We start from the raw sequence: 27,246 nt of genomic DNA on the forward strand, positions 1-27,246 counted from the left end.
GGGCAGGGCAGAGGCAGAGAAAAGCTGTGAGCAGAGGAATGTCATAGAAAGCTCTGCTCTTTAAACAGGGCCTCGCGGCCTGCCAGCATCCTGAAAATCTCTGGGAACAGTAGCTCACTTCCGTCGGGGCTATGCCATCAACTCGAAAGTGTTCTTGGTGCACAGGAGCGTTCTTTTTTGTGCTAGAGTCCATCACCCAGCTTGACAAAGCCTCTTCTGTGGCCTCCATAGTTCCTTCCTGTGGGGAGCCTGAGCCCTCACCTCCACCTCCATTATCTCCCATGAGCCTCACACTCTGTGAAATACCTGGGAAAAAAATCCAACAACCCACTTACATCAGTTTGCTAAAGCTGCTGTAACAAGGTACTACAGACTGAGTGGCTTAAACAACAGAAATTCATTTTCTCACAATTCTGAAGGCTAGAAGTCCAAGGTAAAGGTGTCCGCAGGGCTGCTTTCTTCTGAGACCCCTCTCCTTGGCTTGTAGACGGTGCCTTCTTCCTGTGTCTTAACATCGTCTTCCCTCTGTAACTGTCGGTGTCCAAATTCCCTCTTCATATAAGGATACCAGTCATATTGGATTAGGGCACACCCTGATGACCTCATTTTACCTTAATTACCTCTTGAAGACCCTATCTCCAAATACAGTCACATTCTGGGACTCGCCTGGCGGTCCAGTGGTTAAGACTCCACGCTTCCACTGCAGGGGGCTCAGGTTCGATCCCTGGTCAGGGAAATAAGATCCCCATTTGCCACGCGGTGAGGCCAAAAAAAAAAAAAAAACGAAAACAAAAGCAAACAAACAACAAAATACAGTCCCATTCTGAGATGCTGGGAGATAGGACTTCCTCTAATTATTCCCACTTCTCAGAGGAGGAAACTGAGTCACTGAGTGGTGAAGTCACGTCTCACAGCTAGAAGGTGACAGAGTTAGGATATAAAAGTGGTCAGTCTGGTGCCCAAGCAGGCTCCTATCACTGCACGCCACAGCCTAAAAGTGGGTCAGCCTGTCTTGTCCTTTCCACACTCAATCTTAACCAGCTACATTTCCCAGCTGGCCTCACTCACTGCCCGACCACGCCAGGCCCTGCTGGGCTTGGGGAGAGGGTGACAGGCCAGGATTCTCCACAGCTGCCATTTCATCTACAATCACATTTAAAATTTCCCTCCATCTTGAGCATGTCTTACCCAGGGGTGTGCTTTCTCAGACCTCCCTGCTATGAGAGAGAAGACGGGGAGAAGCATATGGGGCTGGCCCAGATCCCATCCCCACAGCCCGGCTTCCACATGGCTGAGCAGGAACTCTGGAGCAGACGCACACAAAGGAGGGCTTTGAGGTGGCTCCAGCCAGGCCCAGGCTGATCCCCTCTCCCCCCCTGGTGCGTCACTTGCCCCAATCTGGGCCTCCCTGTGAGCCTGATTTAACGGGAAACTGTGGGCCGTGAGAAGTTCCTTGTGACACGCTAATTCCAACCTGCTGACTGGACCACGCCCCCAGAGGAGGCAACCTCCAGGCCCTGGAGGACACAGGCACCAGGTGTCCCAAGGAGGAGCCGCTGACTTGGCAGGTAAGTCAGTAGCAGGGGCCTGGCTGGGCCAGGAAGCCCAGGACTAGAGTGAGGAGTCAGCGGTGGGGAGACCACATCTCAGGCTGCTCAAAAACCGAAACCAGCTAGCCATTTTTCAGGTTGAGCCAGACCAACCTGATGGCAGACTTAGCAAATAACAATATAGGACACCCAGTTAAATGTGAATTTCAGATGAACAACAAATACTTTTTTAGTATAAGTATGTCCCAAATTTGCATGGCACATACTTAAACACTTCAAAAAAACTTTTGCTCATCTGAAACTCACATGTAATTGGGCATTCTGCATTTTAACTGGCAACCCTAGACGGCAGGGAACAGCCTCGACACGGAGTGAGGGTATATTTTCTTGTATACAGCTCATAAATCAATATTTAAAAAATCAGAGTTAGTAGATTGGGCATATTTTAAAAAGAGTTGCTGTATTTACTTTAACCCTCCATTTCTAAGATCTAGGATCTTGTCCTGATGAGCTGCCTAACTGGCTGGGGGTGTCTAGCCACTGTCTCTCCTGTCTGAGCCCCTTGCTCAGGGAGTTCTATCAGCCTCTCCCTTTCTGTTCCAGCAAAATCCAAGGGAGAGCACAGTCATATTTCAGTCTGTCTTGTATCTATGCCTGCATATTTGGAAGTCTACCTGCTAGAAAGCTGACTTAGATTTTATTCCTGTTGGTGGATGACAGCCCCCAGAACCTCCCTGCCCTGCTGGGTCTGTGGAGTGGGAGAGGCAGGAAATGGGAGATCCTCAGATATTCCCTGGTATCCTCTAAGTCTCTCTGTGCCAGTTGGGGTAATGATCAGTATGATGCTAAGAAAGGGAAGGGGAACTATGTTTTAGAGCAAAACACTGTGCTAGGTACCCTACAGAAATTATAGGATCTTCATTACAACTCTATTTGGTAGGTGTGGTTATTATCCACAATTTGCAGATGAGGAAACTGAGGCTCAGAAAGGTTAAATAACCTACCGCCCTAGCTCATATGGGTGGTAAATGACAAAGCCTGATTCAAACCTGGTTCTCTCTGACCCTAAAGGGTTTTCTGTGACACCAGCTCTCCTAGGGAGTTTGCCTGGAGATGTCTTGGCTCTAGGTGTTAAGGCAAGTCTAGGTCTCAGGCAGACATAGGTTCAAGTCCCACCTCTGCTACTAATCAACAGTGAACAGATGACAGAACTGACCAACGGAAACCTGGTCAGAGGCAGGAGCAGGGTGGTTACGGGTCTGGGGACATTTAGGTAAGAGAGGGGAAAATCTGGAAATAGAAGAGTTGTCTCCAAAAATACTCAGTGGGTTGTCATGTGCACAGTGAAATTGGTTATGGTGGTCAGGCACTGCTTCTGTGTTCATTATTTAATTAAATCCTCATAAACTTCCATCTCCCTTGTACCGGGGACAGCCAAGATACAGGTTAAATCACAAAGCTTGCAAATGGAAGAGAGAATTCGAACCCAGGTCTAACTTTTGCCACAACAGGCTGCCTCTTGATGCTGATGGAAAGTTCACAGCTTGGTCTTAAGTCCCGATCCCTGGCTATTGAGGGCTGTGTGACCTTGGACAAGTCACTTATTCTCCTGGGCCTGTTTCCTCCTATGTAGAATGGGAATAATAATGCTGGCTCCCAGACAATGGGTTTGAAAATAGCGCATCACAAGGCACAGAACACGCACCCAGTTATGGTTATGTAACTAGCCACCACCCCTCTCGAGAGTTAATTCACTGGAACGGGGCCATCCACTAGGCTGGGAAGTTTCTGAGGTGCCCCTTTGGGCTGGAAAAGGAGGGTCACAAATGGGAGGATGGATTGCCTTATCCTGCGGTGATCATGTAACTGAGAATGGAGGCTGATCCTAGTTTTTCCTAGTTTTTCCCTGGCTGGGCCAACTCATCTTAAGAACTGAGGTTTGAGGTATTTTTGTGTGTGTTCCTTCTCAAAGGGGGGTTTCCCAAAGTGTAGCCCAAGAACCACCTTCCTCGGAGCCACCGGGGGTGCTGTTTTAAAGTATAGATGCCCGGGCCCCAGTTCAGACCTCCTGAGTCAGAATCACAGGTGCAGGGCCCAGGCATCGGCATTTCTAACAAATGCCTCATGTGATTCTGATGCACTCAAAAGTTTGAGATCCACTGTTCTGAGACAATAACAGAACAGTTTCTCCATACCACTGCAGCCCTGACTTCCTCTCCTAGGAAGGAGGTTGCCTGGAGAGGCCAGGACAGAAGAAGTGGGGTCCTTCATTTTCCGAGCACTCCGAGTCTTCCAGAGGCAGCATGTCAGAGGGGGTGAGTACCCCTGTGCCCTGGGGCTCCCCTCCATCCACCTTCCCTCCTTCCCTTTCTCCCTTCCTGTTTCTCTGTCATCTGGTCTGCGCAGGGTTATGGGCATTCACCCCTACAACCTCTCTGCGGTCCCTGACCCCACCCAAAGGGAGGAAGCTCAACGGTGACCTTGGGCAAAAGCACTAGTTTAGGGTCTGAGCAGACCCATTTGACTGGCTTGCTCAGGTTGCTGGGGGTCTCTTCCTGTCTTTTCCTGACTTCTCTCTGCCCAGGCGGGCACATTCCGCATGGTCCCTGAAGAGGAACAAGAGCTCCGTGCCCAACTGGAGCGGCTTACAACCAAAGACCACGGACCTGTCTTTGGCCAGTGCAGCCAGCTGCCCCGCCACACCTTGCAGAAGGTGAGGTGGCCCCGGGGTGTGCAGAGGGACAGGGTAGAGAGGCAACAAGGGGGAATGTTGATAGCATCCTCTCTCCTGTAGAAAGGGTCCAGCACCAGCTTTCCAGGTCATTCTGGACCTAAAGGACTGGCTTGTTCTAGGGGCTATTCTGAAGGTCAGGGCCATGGCAGCAGTTGGGGTGACCAGATGTCCAGGCCAGCCTATTCCAAGACTATGGCACCAACAGTGTTCCCTGAAACCAATGCCGAGACCTAGGGCTTCTGGACCAGGGATCATCCTAGACTCAGATATGAGGAACATTGGTTTGCAATGGTCTTGGAGAACAGGGATCCACCTGCTGCCCCCATTGGATAGGAAAAGGCCTGAGTTCTAATACCAGACCGACTTCCAACTTGCTGTGTGACCTTGAGCAAACTTCTTTCCCTCTTTGGGTCTTGCTTTCTGTACCTGTGAAAGAAAGTTGTTGAACCAGTTCAGAGTTTATCAGACTGTGCTCTGTGGAGGGTGGCGGAGCTGTGTTGGGGTTGAGCTGGACCCGGGCTCCTGGCTTCCATCTCTGCTCCCTGGGCGTCTCAAGGGAAAGATGCTCTGAGCTCCCCCAGACCTGCCTTTCCCCCTCATGCCATCCAAGGAAAGAGCTGCCCCTGGCATGCTGAGGAGTTCTCCAGGCTCAGCCAAGGGGAGGAATAGGAGGCAGAGGACAGGCTGCCATCTGCCTGGTATCTTTGATTTTGGAAAGATCAGAAATGAGCCTGGGAGGCAGCAGAGTGAAGCGATTAAAAGTCCAACCTGAGTAAGAGTTTCAGCTTCACCCCTTTTTATCTGGGTGACCTTGGTCAAGAATACCTTGACTCTTTCAGCCTCAGTCTGCTCACCCTGAGAAATGGGGATAAGATGACAACCTTCCTGTGACGGATTGTGGCAAAGATTTAAAAACATAATGCATCTAAAGGACTTAGCAGTGTGCTAAGTCAGGGCTCCAGTAGGCTGTTGTGATTAGAAACGTTTAGCTCTCTGGCTGTCTCCTCAAACAAACCCAGGATGAAAGTTTGACTTAGTTTTCTCCAAATGTAATTGGCAGTCTGAGGTGCTGCCAGTGCAGAAGCTGCCCCTGCGGGCAGAGCAGCCATGTCCCCAGCTGCCGTGCCCTCTGCCCCTCAGCCGGTCTGGCACCTGGAGGAGCCTCCCGCACCCGCGCCTACCTGACTTCGTGCCTGCACCCCATCCCTGTTCCAGGCCAAGGACGAGCTGAATGAGAGGGAGGAGACCCGGGAGGAGGCGGTGCGGGAGCTGCAGGAGCTGGTGCAGGGGGAGGCAGCCTCGGGGCAGGAGCTGGCCGTGGCCGTGGCGGAGAGGGTGCAGGGAAAGGACAGCGCCTTCTTCCTGCGCTTCATCCGCGCGCGCAAATTCCACGTGGGCCGAGCCTACGAGCTGCTCAGAGGTGAGGCCTGCGCCAGATGGGTGGCCCTGGGAAGGCTACGGGGGGTGGGGAGTGAGGGGGGAAGGGGGGAAGGTCACGAGGAGGGCGTTGACCCTCACCCGGGCACTGAGACCGACTCCTTCACTTCCCTCCCATTCCCTGTGCCATACAAGTCACTCTCTCTGAGCCTCCTTTTCCTTCCCTGTAAAATGGGTGTGTGAACTACATAGCCTTCAAGATCCCTTTCAGCTCTGACAGTGAATGGATGAGTCTGGCAGGACCAGATTCCTAGAGGTCTGGCCCCGCCTCTCCACTCTCCTGAGTCTCAATGAGCAGAACTGAGTCACCCAAATTGGGGTAGTTTCCTCTCTCACCCCTGCTCTCCCCTTCCCCACCCGCCCAGCCTAGGTTTTGGCTCTGGAGCACTGCAGGGAAGGTGGGTATGAGCTTGACTCCCCTCAGGTACCCAAACCTCAAGCATAGTAGAATTGAAGATGGTGCCAGCCCTGGGGGTGAGTCCCAAGGACAGAACCAACCTGGCCGTGCCCACGGGATGAAGACCAGTGTCTTAAGGAAATCAAGTCCTTGGTGCTGGTGGAGGGAAGGGGTGTCTGAGCAGCCCCTATGCAGGCTGATGATTCTCCTTACTTCTTCCTTCCTTCCGCAAATGGTAATTCTCTGCTTTGCTTTGCCAACCGCTGTTTTAGGCCAAAGGATGTGGCAGAGAACAAAGCAGACAAGAACTGCCGGCCCTCGTGGGTCTTATAGTCTAATGGTGGAAATAATAAACCAGACAAATAAAATAAAAATATACAGAGAAAAATAAAGAAGGTGGATATAAAGGACTGAGGGGTTGAAGTTTCAGGTAAAGAGGCTAGGAAGGCTCCAGTGCGAAGAGAACTCTTAAAGAAAAACTCGAAGGAAATGAGATGCCTGGGGAAAGAGCAGTAGAGCAGAGGGTACAGCAAAGACGAAGGCTAGGTGGTGGGAACGGGCCTGGAGTGTTGGAGGAGCAGCGAGGAGGTCAGTGGCTTTCCCTTGGCAAATGCCTCCCCAAACCTCCTCTGGGCCTGGTCCCTCCGGGGTTTGGTGGAAGAGACAATCGCAGATAGGCGGGGACCTGTTCAGGATGGGTCAGGGTGGGGTTAGTGGGTGGTGGGAGTGCCGCTGGAGTCAGAGAGGGCCTCTGTGTCCTGCTTTGGGTTTTATCTGGGGGTCATTTCCCCACCCCGCCACTCAGCTAACCCTGTGCCCAACTGAGAAACCTGTGCCTCTCCCGTTGGGAAAGAGAAAAATACCAAATAGTAATTGTCCTTAGATTTAGGATTCCATCTTGTGTTTTTACAGTTTACTCATGGCGTCTGTACCTGGAATCTTGTTTGATTACCACAGCAATTTGGTGAGATAGGCCAATATTATCGTCTTATTTTTTGGAGAGGTAATATGGGGCACAGAAAGGTTGAGTATCCTGCTGGGTTACACATAGCATGTAGGTGGAGGAGCCAGGCAGGAGCCTGGGTCTCTGGATGCCCACCATGTGCCACCTCAGGATGGGCTGGCTCCCTGAGGGGCCTCTTCTGCTCCCCCTCTGCCAGGCTATGTGAACTTCCGGCTGCAGTACCCAGAGCTCTTTGACAGCCTGTCCCTGGAGGCTGTCCGCTGCACTGTCGAGGCTGGCTACCCTGGTGTCCTCTCCAGTCGGGACAAGTATGGCCGAGTGGTCATGCTCTTCAATATTGAGAACTGGGACTCTGAAGAAATCACCTTTGATGAGGTCAGTGGGGATTCGCCTGGCTCCCTCCCATCCCCTGGGCTGGGCTCCCTCCTCCAAACCTGGCCTCTATTGGACCCTCATTCCTGGCTCCCCAGGAGGCGAGGTTTGTGGGGGAATGGCCAGTAGCTCATGGCACCAGGCCCTTTCCCGGCAGGAGGAGAAATCCTAGGATGTGCCATGGCAGCTGGAAAACCCAGCAGCTTTGAAGGCAGGGCCCACTGGCCAGTACATTGCCAGCCCCTGGTACCCCTGCCAAGTGGGAGTGACAGCTGTGGGCCATAAGCTGGGATCAGCCCTGCCAAATGCTGAAAGCTGAGAGAGACACAGACCATATATATATATATATATATATATATATATATATATATGTGATTTCACTTGTCAGGCCTTTAAGAGAGCTGTCCTAGCGGGGGAACTAGGGTTTATCTTGGGAGAACTTTGGCATGTGCCACCAGGCCTTAAAAAAAAAGTACAAACTCATTTTAGAAAATGCTGCCTAGTAGTCGCAACACCATTTATTTAGAAGTCCATCGTTTTCCCCAGTGGCTTGAGATGCCATCTTTATCATATTCTGCATCTTCATATGTGTTTGGATCTATTTCTGGACTTTCTATTCTGTGCCATCAGTCTGTCTTTTCATGCTTCAATATCACACTGTTTTAATTATAGAGATGGTATAGAATGTTTAATATCTGTTGGGATTAGTTCTGTCCTTAATGCTCCTCTTTTTCAGGGCTTTTCTAGCTATTCTTGCATGTTTACCTTTCCTTATGAACTTTAGAATTAATTTATTAAGCTCTAGGAGAAATGTCAGGAGATTTTTATTGGTATAACATTAATGTAAATAACAAACTTGGGGAGAATCAGCATCTTTATGAATGCAAAATCCATGGCCAGTGGTACTATCCACAAAAAAGGGATGCCTTCCCTTTTACATTTTGAGCTTCCAGGAGTGTTTTATAGTTTTCAAACCTTATGCATGTTTGTCAATAAGTTTGTCTTAAGTATTTATTTTATTGTTGCTATAGGTGGGACTTTCTCTGCCATTATATCTCCTACTTGGTTATTTTTTGTATCTATGAAGATTATTGGTTTTGTATGTTAATTTCATATCCTGGTATTTTTACTGAATTCTTCTGTTATTTATGTTACTCATATAAATGACTCTCTCAGATTTTCTAAGAATACTGTCATATTATCTGTAAATGGGGGACATTTTTTCTTTTCCTCTTCTAGTTCTTATACCCTTGATTTAAAAAAAAAAAAAAACAACTTGGATGCACGGGCCACTACTTCCAACACAGAGTTGAAGAGTGGTGGGGAAAGTGAACATGCTTATCTTGTTCCTGATCGTATTAGGGATGCCTGTAGTGTTTGCTACTGAATAAGATACTGGCTTTAGGACTGAGGCATACATACGTATGGTAAGGAAGAGACTTACAAATATTTTTTCTTGTTACATAAGTGATATCTACTCATTTTAGAAAATACCAAAAAAATCACAAATTTAAAATCATCCACAATTCTACCATCCAGAGATTTCTACCACTGACATCCTTCCAGCCTATTTTTTCTAGAAACCTAGAAACATATGTGAACGCATATGCACACAGACATACATATTTTTTCTTATAAAAATGAGATTGTATGCTACAATAATACACCATGAATGGATATCTTTCTATATCATTAGTCTTATATATCACCGTTCTAGAATACTCCATGGCATGAATACACCATAATTTCACCAGTCCCTTATTGCTGGACATTTAGGTTGTTCCACTATCATAGGGGTACAAGGATAAACACTCTGGCGTCTAACCGTGGATATGACATTGAAGATTATTTTCTTGGCATACATTCACAGAGGTGGACTGTCCCAGCTCAAAGCCTGTGACAAATTACCTCTGGGAAGGGGTATACCAGTTAGCTCTCCCGTTAGGACCTTGAGTCTTAACTGTCTTTGTGGGTTGGATCTTACAGCCCGTTCACGTTGTGCCCAAGATCTTGCAGGCATACTGTTTCATCCTGGAGAAGCTACTGGAGAATGAGGAAACTCAAATTAATGGCTTTTGCATCATTGAGAACTTCAAGGGCTTTACCATGCAGCAGGCTGCTGGACTTCGGGCTTCAGATCTCAGGAAGATGGTGGACATGCTCCAGGTGAGGCCACAGAACCCTGTCCTGCAGGAGCCTCTCACGGGTGGGAAGGCTGGGAGGCTGGGCCGGGTTTCCCGGTTTAATGATGCTAGCAGGGACCTGAGAAGACAGCTGCCTAGTGCCCAAAAGAGCAATGACAACCACAGCCCCAGCCACAAACACTTCGTGGTGATCAACAGTTTGCCACGTGTTCACATTCATTAATTTATTAACTTCTTAAAAGCATTCTCTCTCTGCTTCCCTGCTTCGCTTTACAAACCTGGAAATCTAGGCTCAGAGATTTGAGTGACTTCTCAAGGTCACACAGCTATCAAGTGGCAGAGGCGGGACTTGAACCTACACCTTCTGACCTAGAATCCCATTCTCTGTCCACATATGTCATGCTGCCTCCCTCTGGATGTGAATTTCTCCTGAGAAAGAGATGTCATTAATGCTCCTGACAACTTACTCCTATATACTCATGTGTCAGAAGTCCTTTCTTAGACCTAATCTAATCTTAAATCTGCTTTGCCTTGGAAAGGAGAGATGGGAGGTGGGAGTCATGGGAGGACATGGGAGGACAATGAGGCATGACAATAGTGTACCTCTGGTCTATAATAGTTTGCAGTCCGCTCAGAAGGCAAGTGGATTTGAAAAACCTTGGTCACCTAAAAACCAAGCAAGGCTACCATTTCATTTCCTTATTCCACCTAATTACAAGGTTTTGTGCATCTGCAGGATGAGTGTTGGGTTGCGTGGCCTCTGGGGCATCCTTCCTTCAGTTTGGAGCTGCAGTGAAGCCAGGGCTCCCCAGCTGCTGGCCTGGGGATGGAACCTTCAGTGGGCTATCCTCTGGGGCAACCGAGTGATGACAACTCTGTCCTCTTGTCATGGGGAGAGGCAGTGGGAGAGTGAGTGGGAACCTCTGAGGTCATGGGGCATGTGGTGGGGTGCTGTCTGTCCCTGCAGGATTCCTTCCCAGCCCGGTTCAAAGCCATCCACTTCATCCACCAGCCGTGGTACTTCACCACAACCTACAACGTGGTCAAGCCCTTCTTGAAGAGCAAATTGCTCCAGAGGGTGAGTGCGTGGCCACGCAGGGAAGGTGCCCGGTGATTGTCTGGTGTGTGAGTGAGTGAAGGGGGTTGTAGCAGGAAAGGGTTCAGGAGACAAGAGGGATGAAGGTGGAGGAGGAGGGCACCCCGCCTGAGCCCTCCTCAGGCTCTGTACCAAGGTTCCGAACCAAGTGGATCCCACAGACAGCACAACAAGGAGGACTTTTGAGAAGGCCATCACCAGGCAGAGATGGCATGTGTGCCTTTGTCCTGTCCCTCTTCTCCTCCCAGCCCTCATCCTAAGGGAACCCCCTTGCTCAGCTCTATCTCCTCCGCTTCCCTGCAGGTCTTTGTCCATGGAGAAGACCTCTCCAGCTTCTACCAGGAGTTCAACGAGGACATCCTGCCCTCCGACTTTGGGGGCACACTGCCCAAGTATGATGGCAAAGTCGTTGCTGAACAGCTCTTTGGTCCCCGGGTCCAAGCTGAGAACACAGCCTTCTGAGAACATCCCCTGCCATCTGATCTGTAGTTAGTGTCCCTGGGCCTCTCCTCAGCTGCCCTGGACCCAGAAGGCTGGGAAAAGGGCTGCCTGGGATGATTGTGGTTCCTCTGAACCTTCCTAAGCTTGGGTGAGCTCAGGTGTCACCCTCCTCCCAAGCTGGGGGGCAATAAAAAAGCAGGGGAATTCCCTTGAGCAAGAAGAAGTGAGGGCAGTTATATTCCTACTGCCTCTGAAGCTTTAGGATGGAGACTTGTGTGGGGTTGAGTGTCAAAGACTCTAATCAAGCTTCTCAGTGATTTTCTTTGTAATAGTTTTACTATTTAGGGTCTGTGAAAATAGGCAAGGAGGCTGGTTTAAAGGTCTCTCCCACCCCTAAAAATATAAAAAAGAAGATAAGAGAGGGGGAATATAAGTGAAAATGATCTGGCAAGTATAGTGATCTTGGTGGCTGGTAGGCAGGTGAAACGCTTTCCACGTGTAATTCCAGGGTGGAAGCAGCCTTGAAGTAGCTCCATTTTGGGGTGGTCTGGGCCCCTCAGTCAGGTGCAGTCTGATGTATGCAGTGGTGGTCAGGAGCTTGGACTTCCTTCAAGGGTAGCAGTTGTGTCCCCCTCCTGTCTGTGGGGTCTCTCCACCAAAGCTCTCTCCTCCAGACCCCTTGCCTCAACGGATGGTTTTACTTAGATTTACAGATGGTATCCTCTCTGAGCACTCTCCCAGTCCTCAAGTTATACAATGAAAGCTCTTCTTTGTCTTCAGTCTCAGACACCTTATAGAAATGAACTTCTACTTTCAAGCTCTGCATATTTAGACAAATATAAATGCTTTCCTTTCTGTGCAGTTGCCTTTCCTCAAGTGTCTGGTGACTTTTGAGTGTGTGCTGGGCATGCTGCTCTGTCTTGGGGAAGGCCTGGCTTCTTCTGGGCATGGGGCTCATAGGCACTGACAGATTCTTTTCCCAAGATCCTACACTGACTTTCCCAGTGGAGGCAGACACTTGTTCCTGTTGTCTGGCTCATGGTGGTGGGTGAGGGTCACCTGGCCTGGCTGCCTCCACGAGGTACCCTGATAATCATCCCAAGACTTCTCTGCTCTTGCCTCCTTCTGGGCATGAAGCACCCTTGGTGCTGTACCCACCTTTTGGGGCAGGACCTTCAGCTGTTTCCTGGGCTGTGGGTTCAATCCAATGCAGTCTGTTTTCACGCCTTTAGGAATTTCTCTGAACCACTGAATTCTCTTTCTCGTTTTCCAGTGTGGCTGTGTACATGTACATATATATGTGACTGTACATATATATGCATTTACTTCTTATATCTTTTCTTTCAGTTCTAGGGTTTGCAGTGTATGCTCATCAGCCAAGTAATTTCCTTCTCTATGACGTTCACAGTCAACAATCTATGTTCGTAAATGATATACATACGACTCCAGAGCTGGAGGAGGAATCATAGCAAATTATTGTGGGTGGCTGGCCAGTGAGGATTTCTCCCAAACCCTTCTTTAAACCCTTTGAAACTTTTCCAAATCAAACCTTACATGGAACTCTAGTATTAAGCCTAAAAAGAGTGGAGGTGATATGGTTGAAGGGGGCTCAGCAGCCTCACCCCGAGAGATCTCCTAGAACATCTGGAGCTAAGAAGGTATTTCAAGTGTGAGGGCACAAACATGCCGCTGAGGGGGCAAGTGATAAGAGAATGGGGACTTGCGTTTGCCAAGATAGAGGGCATTGGTGAGTCGACAGTACAGGTGTTGGTGGAGTGGGAGCAGGGATGAGGCTGAGTTTAAAAAATTAAAGTAGCGAGCATTTTTTAAACTTTCAAGATACACTTATAATTGTTTTGTAAAAGAGTTGTGTCCCAAATTTGAGGGAAACAGTGGCTGATTCCTCTTGGATGACTCCCATCTTTCCCCTGGCCCCTAATTGCCAGGAGCCCTCCTAGTCCCACCCTCTGATTTGTGGGAGCTCTAATTTATAAATGAGATCAGGATATGGAAAAAACTGCAGGCAGAGGCTCTTGGGGCAGCTTTGTCTTACTCAAATCCAAACGGATGCTGGTGTCCCTCCTAAAGTCAGCAGGGCTAGGGCCTTAGCTTAGGGAGGGTTTGACGTAAAAGCCCAGGGGCTTTCTGAGGAAGAAGCTAGAGGGTTGGGACCCAGCGAGTCGGTTCTGACCGTGGGCTGCCACCACCCCCTGCTGGCCGTGCCGTGGTACTGCCCCTCCATGCCCGGGGACAGACTAGCCAGGGGCAGGCCGAGCCAGACCTTGCCAGGAAGGTGGTACTGCCACCTTTGGGAACAGGTGCCAGAAGACCACGAATGTTAATGTTAAAATCTGATGTGCTCAGTCTCACAGAATCCGAGCTGCCTACATATGCTGTATTCCTACAAGTGGCCACAACCCCCGCATTAATGAGAGAGGAAGAGGGACAGTAAAATACTCTTGAAAGCCAGCAAATATGGGAAGGGGGACCACTTGCTGCTCAGAACACCTTCCTTTCTGGAGACGTCTGGGATGAGGCAGGGGTTCTGCATGTGAAAGTAATTTGAGCATAGCAAAGGTTGGGAAGTCACAGTGATGCGTCATGTGGCCCTTTGGGGAAATACTATCTGTTAGCAGATGGAAGCATTTGTTAAGGTGTGGATGGAGGTCTCAGTAGGGAAATGGGCCATCAGCCGCAGAGAGCCTTTGAGCAAGACTGGTCACTGCTTAGAGCCTTGAGTTTATGTAAGGGACGCTGTAGGAGGCCAATGCTCCCTGGTATCCTGGCAAAGTCTTCCTGGAAGAGGGATGCCCAGGTCTTAAGTCAACCAGGAAAAGAGCTGAAGAGTCACCTTCAGGGTGAACTGGACCACCTTTCATCCCACTTTCAATGGTGGGCGTGGCTCTGGTGTTGAGGAAGCTTAGCAGTGCAGGGTCTGGAAGCTCACAGGATACCAGAGAGACTTACTACTCAAAGTGTGGTCCCAGGAGGGGACTGCTCAACATAACACTTTGAAAAACATTATTTTATTTGATTCTCTCAATATCTAGAGACAGGCATTCTTATTAAAATTATTCTCATCTTAGGGGTTAAAAAAAAAAAGAAAAAGGAAAACCCAGGGTCCAATACTGATCAGGGTCACAGAGCTAGGAAGTGGCCTGGATGGGACCCTAACCCAGCAACTCTGGCTCCAAATCCCTTGGCTCTGTTACTACCAATGCTTTGTCTCAAATGTTTATTTCTGGGGATAGAGGAAATGTAGGTAGAGGTGGGGCAGAGGAACCATGGAATTAGAGCTTCATTTATTCCAGGTCAATTTCACCAACATCATCAGATAAAGGAGGAAATAACTTTAAGGGGAAACCAAACGGTCTTCAGTAGAGATGCTGGGGTAATTCCAAATGGGGTAGACAGCACGAATCAAATATAAGTCCTGAGTGCACATAGCCACAGAGAGAGAGAGAGGTTTAACTTTTCTTTGGGGAGAGATTGAGCAGTTCAAGGCTAAACCACCGGTAAGGTCATCCCAACCACTCAGCTACATGTGACCCTCTCTAAGGGGGGATACACCAAGACAGAAATGAGGAGGGAGGCTGTCATACAGCTGGAGGGCCATCCAGTTAGGTGTTTGGTCCTTAACATGGGAAAGTACTCCCTATAGAGCTAGAGCTGAGAGGCCTGTTATTGGAAGGTATAAGAAAAAAGACATCAGCACCCTTGGGTCAGCGAGTGATTGTAGATAAATGTCACCGACAGCAAATCTATGGGGTAGAATCAGGAGAGGCACAGCTGTGCGCTGACCACATTGGCAAGCTGTTGGCATCGATCTGCCTAACACCCTGGACCTGAAATCTCTTTCATGTGGTACTTTTCATAGGTAGTATTCTTTGCAAGTTGGTTTTCTTGGATCAAAGTCGTCTGGCTATTTTGTGGGTGATAGGAAGTGGGGCGGTGGGGTTGGTGCTGGGGGAGAAGCTTGCTTACCAGCAAGGGATACACTTTGGAATTCGATATTGGGCATTTTTAGGCCTCACTAATGCATGTCCTCCAAAACCAACACTCCCCACCCCACTTAGCTTGTCAAAGGTTTTGCATGGCCAAGGAGGGAAGAAAACTCTGAGTGCAAGGTCCCTGGGGTGGGGGGAGCACGGACTGGCACAACTGTCCTGGCTGGGCCAGGGCTTGGCCCTTGGAGACCCTTAGCTTGGATTCTGACAGATGCAAAGGAGAAGAAAACACCACCATTACTCAACCAACCCAGTATAACCTTAATTTAGGTCACGTTCACCCAGTCTTTTCAAAGAACACTATTAGAAAAGGAAGGGACTCATGCGTGGCAACCACCATTTACATCTCACCTTACATTCTGTCTACATGGTTCACTTTATAGAGCAAGTATTTAAAGTGCTGATATCTCACTCTTCCCAGGCCTTGGCTTTCTTCCTGGAGAGGATGGGCTTGTAAAGACACCTGTGGGCCGCTCATTTCCTTGGTATTTGCAAGGCTGGGTTAAAATCAGTTGTGATAAGAACTTGGTGTTTTGTCCATTTCTTTCAAGCTCATGCTTCGGTGAAGACACAGGAAGAATCCTTTTAGATAGAAAATCTCCACTACAAAGGACGCACAGCCACGCCACATTTTTAGCCTTTTATTTTTTTAAGTAAAGAAATTCCATTGAATCAAAGATAACAAAATTACAGTTTTTGTTTGTAATGATCTTTGTTTACCACCACACAGAATCAAAACAGAACCAAAAGTAATATGAGAACATAAAATGATCAAGGACACCACTGTTTAGTATAATTTCTTAATAAAGGTAAATATCCTCATATTTAGAAAAAATTGCATTGCTAGTTGCAAATCTTAAACACCTCAGTGCTGGAGGATCCTGTATTCTGCCTCCCCCACCCCCAATCCACCAGCACGGAGGCTTTCAGAACACAAACTCAAAAATACATTATTTTCAGGGCAGCATTTGAAGTTTCAGAAAGTCCAAAAAAAAAAAATCAAACAAAACAAACAAAAATTAGGAATGTGAAAGTGATGGTTCTCAAAAATCAGTCTGGAAGCAGATCTGCCAACAGAAGAATGGGGTTCATGGAAGTCTAACCAGGAAAGGGGGAGATGCAAACTGGCTACCCCCTCCAAGCCCCCAGCCCCTGGTGTCGCTAAGGCAGCTGCAGTGGCAGAAGTCAAAAGCTCAGGTACAGTGAAGGTCTTCCTGAGGCAGTGGGAGAGACCCAGATCACCTGAAACTGGTGTGGAGAGGTGACAGGATTCTACATGGACTTGTGCTTTAGGAAAACTAAAGAGGCCAAAACAAAAACCAAACCAAACCTAACTCCCACACCCAGGAACTCGGTCCACCCACTGGGAGGGAGTGGCTGGCGCTGGGACTGAGGGCTCAGCAATTATTCTACGTGACTGTTGGCTGCTCCATGTGGGTGGTCTGGAAGGAGAACGCCTATTGAGATGAAGGGTATTTCTGCAGGTGCTATACGTGGACTGTCCCCAGCTTACGGCGATAGATTTCTTGGCTAATGGGGACCAGAACGGGGAGACGGCAGGTTATAGGTTTTATTACTAACTGACAGGAGTCGAGTTAAAGGACTTAATTCACTGGTTGGAAATTAACTTCAGCTTATTCATTAGAGATAGGTGAATGTTTTACCCACAATACATGCTAGGAAAAACGGTTCAGAAAACGTGGTGTGTGTAGGGGGCTGACTCCTTCAAAAGGGGCAGCTGTCTACCGTCTGGGGTCTGAGAATGGCTGCTTCCAAGGGCCACTTCGGGGGGATGCCTGGGCTACAGCGTCCGAGGCGGTTGCAGCAGTGACATAGGCAAGAGGAAGCAGCTGTAGCTTTGGATAGCATCCCAGTTCTCACTGCGAGTATGGGCCCGTTCCCCTTCAAATAGAATTTGGCAAAAGCAATCCTAGTTTATGAAGAGGGGGCACTTCCCTCTGCTTTGATAACAGGGGGGAGAAGAAAACCTTTCCCCCAATTGCTTGGCCTCTAAATGCCAAAGGCAGGCCACTTTTCATGGTTTTTTGAAGCATCCAAAGTGGCTTTGAACAACAGAGTGAGGCCAAGAAGGAAGAAAGGCGTCAGAGATGAGGTGTTTGGTCAGTTCTGGATTGCTCTTATTGTCAAGGGGTGGGGGCACCTAATGTAATAAGGAGCATACAGGCCACATGGAGACATTTTCAGGTTTTGCTGTAGCTTTGCTTCAGACTTCTACAGCAGAATAATTTGAATTCCAAAGCCACAATAGTGTTGTACCACCAGGGGATATTCTAGAGGCAAGTTAAGGCTTTCTGGGCAACGAGAACAATTCCAGATGATATTGTGAGCGGATGCTGCAGTGAAATGCTTCTTAATAACTCTCCTGTCCTGCCTTAGACGAGAAAGACCTGAGTTTTCAACTCAACGTGATGTTTCAGTGATCTTCACTTTAGCACTAAGTCAGAAGAAATGCCACGGGAAAAGAAAAGCCTCTCACAGCTCAGACATCTGCTTGCCCGGCAAACACAAACAAGAACACGTGTATTGTTTCCCCGGAGCTGGCAAAACGGATCTCAAGCCACACAGTGACAAAGAGAGCTCTCATTCAGATGCCAGGCATATAAGCTCAGCTACCCAGAAAGTTCAGCTTTAATGAAGACTGTAGTTTTAGAATGAAAGTCTGAGCAGGAAGGGTTTCTGCCCTGGGAACTCTCAAAGCTTGCCCGAGTCACACAGAAGGATGGGGATATTCACCTCGTTCCAACGGTCAGCACCTGTCCCAGTCATAAGACCACCCTCAGTACAGAAAGAATATTGAGATGACAATGGAGGCTCTGAAGAGAAGCCAGTCAGAGACACAGGGCTTTGGGCAAAATCAAGGGTCTTCACCAGCAAAGGCTGAATGCAGTAGCTTCCTCTCTCCAAGTCCCCTCAAGATCAGCCCGAAGTCTTGACTTATCTGTTTCCACTTGCAAGGGCTGTAAGAAGGCCAGCGGGAATGTTCTGGCAAATGATGTGTAAGTAGATTAAGTAGACTTAGAGATGGTCTAAGATGAGGTAATTGGAGCTCGGAGAGGTGAAGTGATTGCCCACAATCCAACGTGAATTAGAGACAGGACAAGAATCCAAGTCTCCCAAACCCTGGTTCCCTAACACCATGTCAAGAAAGGCACGCTCCCCTTGCAGGTATATTCCCACTCTCATGTATAAAACGCTGCGGGGAGGTTCAAAGAATATAGCGACAACAAACAACTTTCTGCCTTCCTTCTGCTCTGGAATCACTGGTGCAAACTCACGGGCGGGAAGGTAAGAGGTTTTCCTCAAGTCTGTTAAACTCCCTACTAACATAAGTGCATCAAGGAGACTTGAGACCATTTTTTCAAGTCAGATAATCCTGACTTGACTGGGATCTTCATCACTGTCTTCAAACTGTTTAGAGGTAGGGAGAACAACCCGGAGAACTGTTAAAAACCTGCTTGGTTTTTAACATGTTCTTCCTGCGATAGAACTGTGTAGGTTTCCGCAATTTATATCCTTAACCTGACTTTATTGTATTTTTAACCTGATTTTAAAATATAATATTCAAATACTCTTTGAAAATTCTGCCTTGTTTTAGCCCAAGAGGACCTCAGTAGCAAGAAGAGCCCTCACATTATCATCAGGAACGAAGGAAAAGCAAGGAAAGCTGGAGGAAGGAAAAAGCTGACCTACATATAAAATGCTGCTCCCTTGTTTATTAGGCGAGCTCGCATCTCTGTAAATTCAATGCCTCTGTGCTCTCATTCAGGGACAAACAAGAATTTTCCTGTAAGATAGCCACAGTTACACTCTTATTTCCATGCCTGAGAGCCTGGAGCTTGAACAGAGGCCTTCAGTTGATTTCATGTGAGCCAAAATGGAATGTAAGTGCCATTCAGAGGCACACACTAAAAAGATTTCAGCTGGGAGGCGGTCTCCACAGTCCCGTGGGGTAAATTCCGGTTATGTGGCAACAAAGGCTGTGCCCCGAGCCCTGCCTCTCCTCCGTGGGCCACCAGAACTGCCGTGCACACCAGGCTCCGAGGACTTCTGCCCCCATCCCTGCCAAGTGTGTGACAACAGGACTGTTTTCTCCTCCTGAATGGAGCTGGTACCTGGCCACTGCTTTGTCGGAATAGATCAAGAGATGTGACCTAAGGCAAATGAAAAGGAGCCTCTTGCTTCCTGGGATGGTGATTCAACCCCATTAAGTTATTGCTTCGTTCATCTAATTTCACAAAAAAAGGTCTTGAGACATGAAGGTTGTAGCAGGATATATGACCATGAACCTTCTAGATTATATCTGTGGTTGTTGGTTGGAGGGAAAAGTAACAGAGGGGAGAGACTAGCTTCGAAATTGAGGGGTAGATGATAAAGTGCCAATTTGTACTAAAAGAACATGAAAAAGAAAAGCACTTGAAAAGTAACAACTTGGGGGGAAAGTCACAATGATGAATCTGGTGTGTGTGAGAAATTGTACCGAAGCAAAGTCGAGACCATAGAAGTCTCAGTCTCTTCAGATACGGCTGTTTTTGATGTTATTATTTAGGATGACCTGGTGATTGTCAGAAAACAACTTCTTCAGGTTACAGACATTACTGTCACATGACTTGGACCGATGCCCAAACTACATTCACCTGCGGCCATGAGGGTCTGCATCCAGGCCCTCAGGTGGCTCCCTTTACCCCTTAAACATCCACATACAGACCCACTATTTACATTCCTGTCTGTCCTATAGCAAAGGAGAGGAAGCTGGGAAATTTTTTTTTTTTTAAAGTATCTATAGGTCATTTCACTTGTAATTCTGTTTAGTTCCAGATAGCAACTGCTGATTTTTCAAAGTGCAGGGTTTTTAGATATTCAAGTACCACAGGATTGGAGGAAAGGAGTACTTGAAATGTAGAGTGACTTTTCATTTGAGAAGATAACACTCTGGAAAGATCTGTCCAACACGCTACAAATATGAGCTATTACATTACAAAATCTGGTTTCAAAATCACACCCTCTTCAGTTGGAAAGATATTTCTCCAAACTCAGATCCAACTTTTGAATTGTTTGGTATCAAAAGCCAGAGTTAGAGAGACCTGGGTTAAAAAAATAAAATTATAACTGAGTGTTTAAAAAAAAAAACACCAAAAAAACCCCTCTTTATAGGAAATGAGGGACATAAAAAAAAAAGAAGGAAAGGCAAATGACGTCTACATGCTTAGAATAGCTCTCAGGCTCCCCTGGAGAGGTGTTCTCTCAAACCTCAGTAAACTGAGTTTGTCATTGAACTTCAGAACTGGTAGTGATATCGGCAATCTACCTGGCCCAAGTGCCCCATTTTACAGGTGAAGAAACAAAAGTTCAAAGGGACTTTTCCAGGGTCATATAGCCAGTGAGAGGCAGAGTCAGGCATGGCCTGAAGTCTTCACCCCCAGCCCAAGCCCTTTCTGAGACATCACATAGCGATCGCACCAGGGCAGCCGTACACGACAGGCCTTGCAGCTTTGGAGGCTCCTGGGATCTAAGAGATACCTCTGACTATGAATTTCAACAACACAAACTACCGAGATGTTTCTAATTTAAAGGCTCTGCACAACCGTGCTTCTCAAATTTGCCTGGTGAGGAGAATCACCTGGGGCACTTGTCAAAAATTAGAATCCCCAGGCCCCTTCCCAGACCCACTGAAACAGCTTCTCCAAGGGGAGGGACCCGGGAGGCTGAATTTGTAACAAGCGTCCCAGGTAACTCTCATCAGCAGCAACCTGTGGGAAAACTGTCTTAGAGGACAGTGAGGGAGAAACTTGGTTTGTGAGTCAAGGGAATTTTCTTTGCCACGTAGGAGGCTACAGTCTTGGCCTGGGAGGCCCAGGGTCCCCGGCTCCCAAGCTGAGCTGCATCTACAGCATTGGCTCTTTTTAGGGTCTATGTCAGGACACATACACCACCACAAAATAACATACATCCTTCACTGCTCTTGGGGAAAAGCCTTCTGATTGGCAAAGCAAAACTGCTGTTCAGACACATTTTTAATAGGGAAACTAGATGTAATTGGCTTGAAAGCAATCAGATGCTGACACCGGACAGGAGGGTGAAAACCCCGTCGCTTGTCACCATGGCTAACAATGCAGTGGAGAAAACCAGTAACTAAGCACAAAAATAGCCTGGAGCTCCCAGGGACGGCCACCTACTTCAAGTCAGGTGTGTCTAGTGGGTGGTCTCCGTTGATGGTGTGAGGTCAGATCCAGGTCACTGAGGGAGATGGGAGACCTGAAACAGCCGGTGACCAGGGCAGCTGGTGCGCACCAGAGTCTGGGGGCTGCCTCACTCCAGGTCGGCCTCCACCTGTTCCGTGTCAGAGCACTGCGACTTGTTGCGTTCCCACTGGCAAATGGCATTGGCGTACTCCACCACCAGCTTATCCATCCATGTCAGGGGCTCGGGGAACAGCACGGACCCCTCAAAGAAGCCCAGGTGGCCCCCGTGCAGGGGCAGCACAAACATGACGTTCTCCCGTTTCTCTGTAGGAGAAAGGCAGCTGAGTGAGTCACTGTTCTCTGACCAGCTCCAGGGCAGGAGGTGCAAAAGTGAGCTGACCAGGGCGGCCCAGGCTTTCCCCACAGGCGAAGGTGTCACCTAAGTGGACATCTGATTTCTACTCCCTCTGCCTCATTCACCAAAGCGGGAGGGAGATTTGGTGGGGCAGGCAACATGGTGGGATCTAGCAAGTTTTGGAATAGCAGCTTGGCTTTGGAGCAGAATGGGTACCGCCTTAGGAGATCCTTAAAACTCTAAGTGGTTCTCAAACTTGGCTGCATATTAGAATCACCTGGGTTTTTTTTATGATCCCTATGTTGCATCCAGACCAATGAGATTCTGATTTGAGGGGAGGGGTGGGGTGGAGTTGGGGGGTGGTAGGTGAGAGAGGGAGGACCCAGGTGCTGGTGTTGCTAAAACTCCCCAGCTGACTTGATTGTACAGCCAAGTACCTCCCAACTTCGTGTATCCAAATCACCTGGGAGACTGCCTTAAAATGCAGATTCAGCTTTAATAGGCCTGGGGAAGGAGCTGAGATCCTGCATTTCCTTTTTTAAAAAGATATTTATTTATTTATTTGGCTGCACTGGGTCTTAGTTGCGGCATGTGGGATCTTTAGTTGTGCATGTAGGCTCTCAGTTGCAGTGTGCAGGATCTAGTTCCCCGACCAGGTATGGAACCTGGGCCCCCTGCATTGGGAGCGCGGAGTCTTAACCACTTCGCCACCAGGGAAGTCCCCAGATTCTGTGTTTCTGACAAGCTCCTGGGCGATGCCGATGCTACTGGTGGGGACCAGCCTTTGAGGAGGGACTCGTAACACTTAACACTCTTTATTTACTAGAGAACCAGATGAATTCAATGGAGTCAATGATTTTTCACTACAGAACTTTATTTTTCAAGGCTAAAACATAAAGCTGCGTTAAAAGACGGCCAAGCTCTCAATGGCACGTGCTAAACGGCCATTTGAGAATTATTAACCTGGAGCTTGACTTTATGAGTCCACGTTTAAGTTAGTCCCGCATGGGCTGGTAAAGCCATTACCGAAGATATGTGCAAAATGGGCAGCCAGGTAGTCAGGTACCACAGGGAGCATCTCTCTTCCCAGGGGGATAAGTGACAACGGGTCCCTTGCTGGCTGCTCCAGGCCTCTGAGGCGCTTCCTGGCACTCACATTTCTGGCTCTGCAAGGGCTCTTTTCTTGTCTGACCCCCTTTATTCTTCCCTTTCGGCTGCTATTTTGTAAGTTTCTGTGTGACAGCATTACTGCTATGGATGTTAGATATGCAGAAGGAAACCAGCATGGCTACTTCCTCTCACTGCAGCCCACGTGGCTGCTTTTGTGTAGGGAGCCTGTGGTTTGATAGACGGTTGACACATAGCTTTTTATCACATAATGCACCTGCGACACACGCATTCACTCTGAGCGGAGAACGGAGCTCTGTCTGGGCGTGGGTCCTTTATCTGCTTGCTATGTTATCTACTCTTTAACTTGGGGTCATGAGAGAATCAGAAGTACCCCTTTTCCCCCTGGTTAACATATGGTATTTACAAGAGGAAATGTAATTACAGAGGACTGGGAAGGGAGATTAGGTACAATGCAAAGTAACTTTAGATTGTGACCCAAGTGTTTCCTTCCGTTACCCTCTTTCTAGTTTCTCCCGTAGCTCCTACCTAGCATGCTGTGAGGCCGTGCAAGCCTGGGGCAAGATAACATTCTCATGAACAACCTTCTTTGCTTTTTCAGTTGCTTATATTTTTATCCTCAAAGCAGATGGGGAGGCTGTCTGTCACAAGAGGTAGCAAAACTGGCTTTTTTGTTTTGCTTTTCAGGTCAAATTTTAAGTCTAAATATCTCTTTAAGTCAAACTCTCAGACTTAATGGACCCACATCCCTGAGGCCATAATTTCATAGAACACCAGGGGACTCCCCGAACCTCTTGGCTATGGATATAAATGATGATCCTGTCTCTTGCACCAGGAGAGAACATGAAAAGGCTCTACCCAGGCTCCATCACAGCCCCAGAACTATCAGGCTAGAATAAATAAGAACACTGCCAAGAGATACCCTGATCGCCAGGATATGAAAGCATGATGAAGGTGACATACTGTGGCAATTTGCTGAGCGGTTGAGGGAGCAGCAGCAAGAAACACTGACCTGAAAGAGATTTTGGAATGGTTAGAAGACTTTCATGCACCAAGGGGTCATCAGCTGCATTCACCAACATGAGAGGTACATAAATCTGAAACAAGAAAATAAAGCAGAATTAAATGATCAGTTCTCTTTTTTTAGACCCCGTTGATCCAAGGCTCAAATACACTACCGGATATGTCTTTGAAGCAAAGGGAAGAGGGTCAGTGCTCCGTTTCCTGAACATGTGGACTCAGGACACCTCGTATTTCCTGGTGGTGGCAGGAATGATAACTGCTGCTGTGATCACAGCCCTGGCAGGCATGTGCAGGAGCCAAGCTCGGTGTCCTAGGTGACCCACGTGCTCTGATGGAGCACGGGTAAAGACTCTACAATACTCACTGGCAAAATATTTCTGATTGTCCGCACAGTGTCTCATATTAGCCATACCTTTCCGAAAAATGACTTTACAGAGTTATGTACATATTCATTCAATTTATATGGTGGGGAGGAAAAAAGGAGTGTGCTCCACTCCAGAAAAAGGAGGCTTTCTAGAAGAATCTGAAGGTTGAAAACAGGTGCAGGCTGGTGGATATCGGGAAGCTCTTGGCAGCTTTGCATTCAACATGCATTTATCAAAACAGCCAGTAAGCGTCCTTTTTCATTTTAGCAGAGGTGGTGCTGATGGGGGTGCTCAGACATTACTGAACAGCCACGCCCAGGAACGTAATGACTGGTTGCCTCACCCGGAGGCCCCTGACACTGGCTCTGGACAGCTTCACGTTTCTGTAATGGCTTAAATGAAGACATGAAAAGCCTGGATGATGATGCTAAAGTAGGAGGGGTGGCCGATATGACACGAAGGCAGAACTGCCATTCACAATGGTATGCTTAAGCTGGGGGAGTGGTGGACCAAACAACAGGTGGACATTGATAGGGATAAATGGGAAGTCCTGTGTTTGAGTAGAAAGGGCTATTGTTCAAAGACAGAAAGTGAGAGACTGATTTGGTGGTGGTTCAGGTAAAAAACATGGGGGTTATGATTGGCCACAAGCTTAATTTAATACAAAGTTTATTGTAGCTGCTCACACCTGCATTAATATAAACCAGTCTACTTCGACAAAACACATGCTCCTCTAACATTCTGATACAGAAATGCATCTATTTCACTCTGTGCTTGCCAGATCATGGCAGGAATTTTGAGTTCAGTCCTAGGCACCACACCAACAAAATACACGATGACCAAAACAGGGTCTAGGATTATAAGAAATCTACATGGACTTCCTGGGAGGAACCATGGTCTAGGAACCAGGCAGGATTATACAGTCAAAGGAAGACTAAGAAAAAAATGGGTGCGGTAGCGATTTTAAGGGCTTTCACCACACTAAGGGGCAGCTCTGGGATATTATATGGAGGTCACAGAGGAGCAGAGTTTGGTTCAATAATAAACCCAAGTCAACAACTAGAGCAGTTGGAGCCAGATGCTGGGAGAGCTTCCACCAGGGAAGCTTAGGAGGGATGCTTGTTATATCACGGGTGGAGCTGGGTGGGGTGATACTAATTCTGAGATGCTGTTTCCTGAGTTGACGTGGTCACTCACCCTGTGCAGGTACCTCATGCAGCTTTCTTCCTCGTAATATTCCTTCAGAGAGTTATAGCCATGAAACTTCCTGGGACACACACACACACAAAGGAAAAAGACAAAACAACACTTGAAATAAGATTAGAATGCTGAATTGATTTTATTACTGTGCCAGTTCCCACACTAGCTCATCATATCAGTAGAATATACACAGGCACCAGAGTTAGGGGTTAAGAGCACCCAGCTTTGGCATCTGGCTTCAAATCCTGGCTCTGTCACTTACTGACTATGGACCTTAGGCAAAGGGTTTAACCCTTCTGAGCTTCTCCTCTGTAAAATGGAGCTAGCGACAGGAGCTTCTTTAACGGCACTGTGAGATTTATGACATTAAAGTGACATTTTATTAGCACAGTGACTGGCCCAGAGTAATTACTCAGTAACTGTTATCTGTAGTAATTATTAGCGGATGTTACATCTTTTTGAGGCAGCATAAAACCAGATGTCACTGTAGACACTAAGAAACTGCAATTCGAAGACATTTACTAGAACTTTGTTTTCAACAGAATTCTTCCGGGCAGAGTGATCTGGACCACTGTGAACTGGAATGAAATATGTACTGGATAATAGAAATGAGACAGGGAGTCAAAGTTACCGACTCTGTCCTCCATGGAGCAGTAGTCAGAGACACACTGACATTGACAAACCCTTCGGTGCTTCAGCAGGCAGGTCCTGCAGCTTTGCCCTGCCCTGTGCTCTGAGAGGCCGGCACGATTCAGCCTGGAGCTCTGACACCAGGAGACAGAGTCAACCCCAGGTCAGAGGATCTCTGGAAACCTCATTTCATTCTGACACAGATTAAGGCCTCTGGTTTGTGAATAGTAGGGGTTTTTTGTCCTGACTGGGGTCTTCAGGGTAGCTCAGCTCCCCTGTAGCTGTAGATTTCTTCCACTCCCAGGCTCCTTAGACATCTCTGCCGGCGAAGGACCCTCAGGTTGGACTATTTGGGCCAAACTTGACAGGGAGGAGGCCGAGTGCAGAAATCATCTCTAGGACATTTGTCTCCGTGAAATCAGCCCCTCTGAGGTCTCAGCGGGCCAGGAAGGCACTCTCGTCCTCCAGTATTACTGGTGGCGGGTTGATGAGGAGGCTGCCCAAACTGGTTATGATCATGAAAACTGCTACTATCGAGCACTATTAAAAAAGGAAGAGGGCTTCCCTGGTGGCGCAGTGGTTGAGGGTCCGCCTGCCGATGCAGGGAACGCGGGTTCGTGCCCCGGTCTGGGAAGATCCCACATGCCGCGGAGCGGCTGGGCCCGTAAGCCATGGCCGCTAAGCCTGCGCGTCCGGAGCCTATGCTCCGCAATGGGAGAGGCCACAACAGTGAGAGGCCCGCATAACGCAAAAAAAAAAAAAAAAAAAAAAAGGAAGAGTCTTAGGAAGAGTTGAAGAACACTCTCTTTTGGGATTAAAAAAATTTAGAAGATGACTGAAATTTAAGTAACTTTGTTTTCTTTTTCTCATTAGTGTAGTGTCTGCACCACAGTAAAGTTGCACACCCTATCGTAAGTGAGGCTGGGTATAATTCATTCTCACCTTCTGAACGTGCCAACAATTTCCCAATTTCCATTTCCTTTGAGTAGCTGTTCATGGGCATATTTCAAAGTTACTTGGTGTAAGAAGGCTACTAAAATCCCATAAGGAAAGTAAATACAGATCTCATACTCTTAGGTCAGTATGTGCCTATCTATTGGATGAACACTAGCTTGCTTTAGGCCACACCTGAAGGTATCAAGTGATCTCTAAATAAAAAGGATGACTTTTTCAAGAGAACGATGAGGTCAGAGATTAACTTTA

The 27,246-nt window shown here is 47.8% G+C and overlaps 2 protein-coding genes across 6 annotated transcripts in view; one reads left to right on the forward strand and one right to left on the reverse strand.

Moving 5' to 3' along the window:
- The first annotated feature begins 805 nt into the window (after positions 1–805).
- Positions 806–11,558, forward strand: RLBP1 (retinaldehyde binding protein 1). Of its 4 annotated transcripts, none has more exons than XM_049705290.1 (8): positions 806–1,568; positions 3,773–3,865; positions 4,135–4,263; positions 5,500–5,704; positions 7,279–7,457; positions 9,441–9,620; positions 10,566–10,676; positions 10,998–11,558. In XM_049705290.1, the coding sequence occupies exons 2-8, from the start codon at positions 3,854–3,856 to the stop codon at positions 11,154–11,156; spliced, it is 975 nt and encodes a 324-aa protein (XP_049561247.1). In that variant the 5' UTR covers positions 806–1,568; positions 3,773–3,853; the 3' UTR covers positions 11,157–11,558. The 4 variants fall into 4 exon arrangements, with proteins under 4 accessions (XP_049561247.1, XP_033258726.1, XP_049561249.1 ...); XM_033402835.2 differs by having other exon boundaries at positions 9,462–9,620; XM_049705292.1 differs by lacking the exon at positions 10,566–10,676.
- Positions 11,559–15,768: 4,210 nt separating this feature from the next.
- The window catches only part of ABHD2 (abhydrolase domain containing 2, acylglycerol lipase), a 110,165-nt gene continuing 98,687 nt past the window's right edge, over positions 15,769–27,246 (reverse strand). For both annotated transcript variants that reach the window (XM_004278246.3, XM_033402834.2), the window contains 3 exons: positions 25,411–25,480; positions 23,838–23,922; positions 15,769–21,666 (listed from right to left, as the gene is read on the reverse strand). In XM_004278246.3, coding sequence (XP_004278294.1) covers positions 21,470–21,666; positions 23,838–23,922; positions 25,411–25,480 — 352 coding nt within the window. In that variant the 3' untranslated portion in view covers positions 15,769–21,469. The remainder of the gene's footprint in view (positions 21,667–23,837; positions 23,923–25,410; positions 25,481–27,246) is intronic.

This window comes from Orcinus orca, chromosome 2 (genome assembly GCF_937001465.1).
Source record: "Orcinus orca chromosome 2, mOrcOrc1.1, whole genome shotgun sequence".
Classification (NCBI taxonomy): Eukaryota; Metazoa; Chordata; class Mammalia; order Artiodactyla; family Delphinidae; genus Orcinus; species Orcinus orca.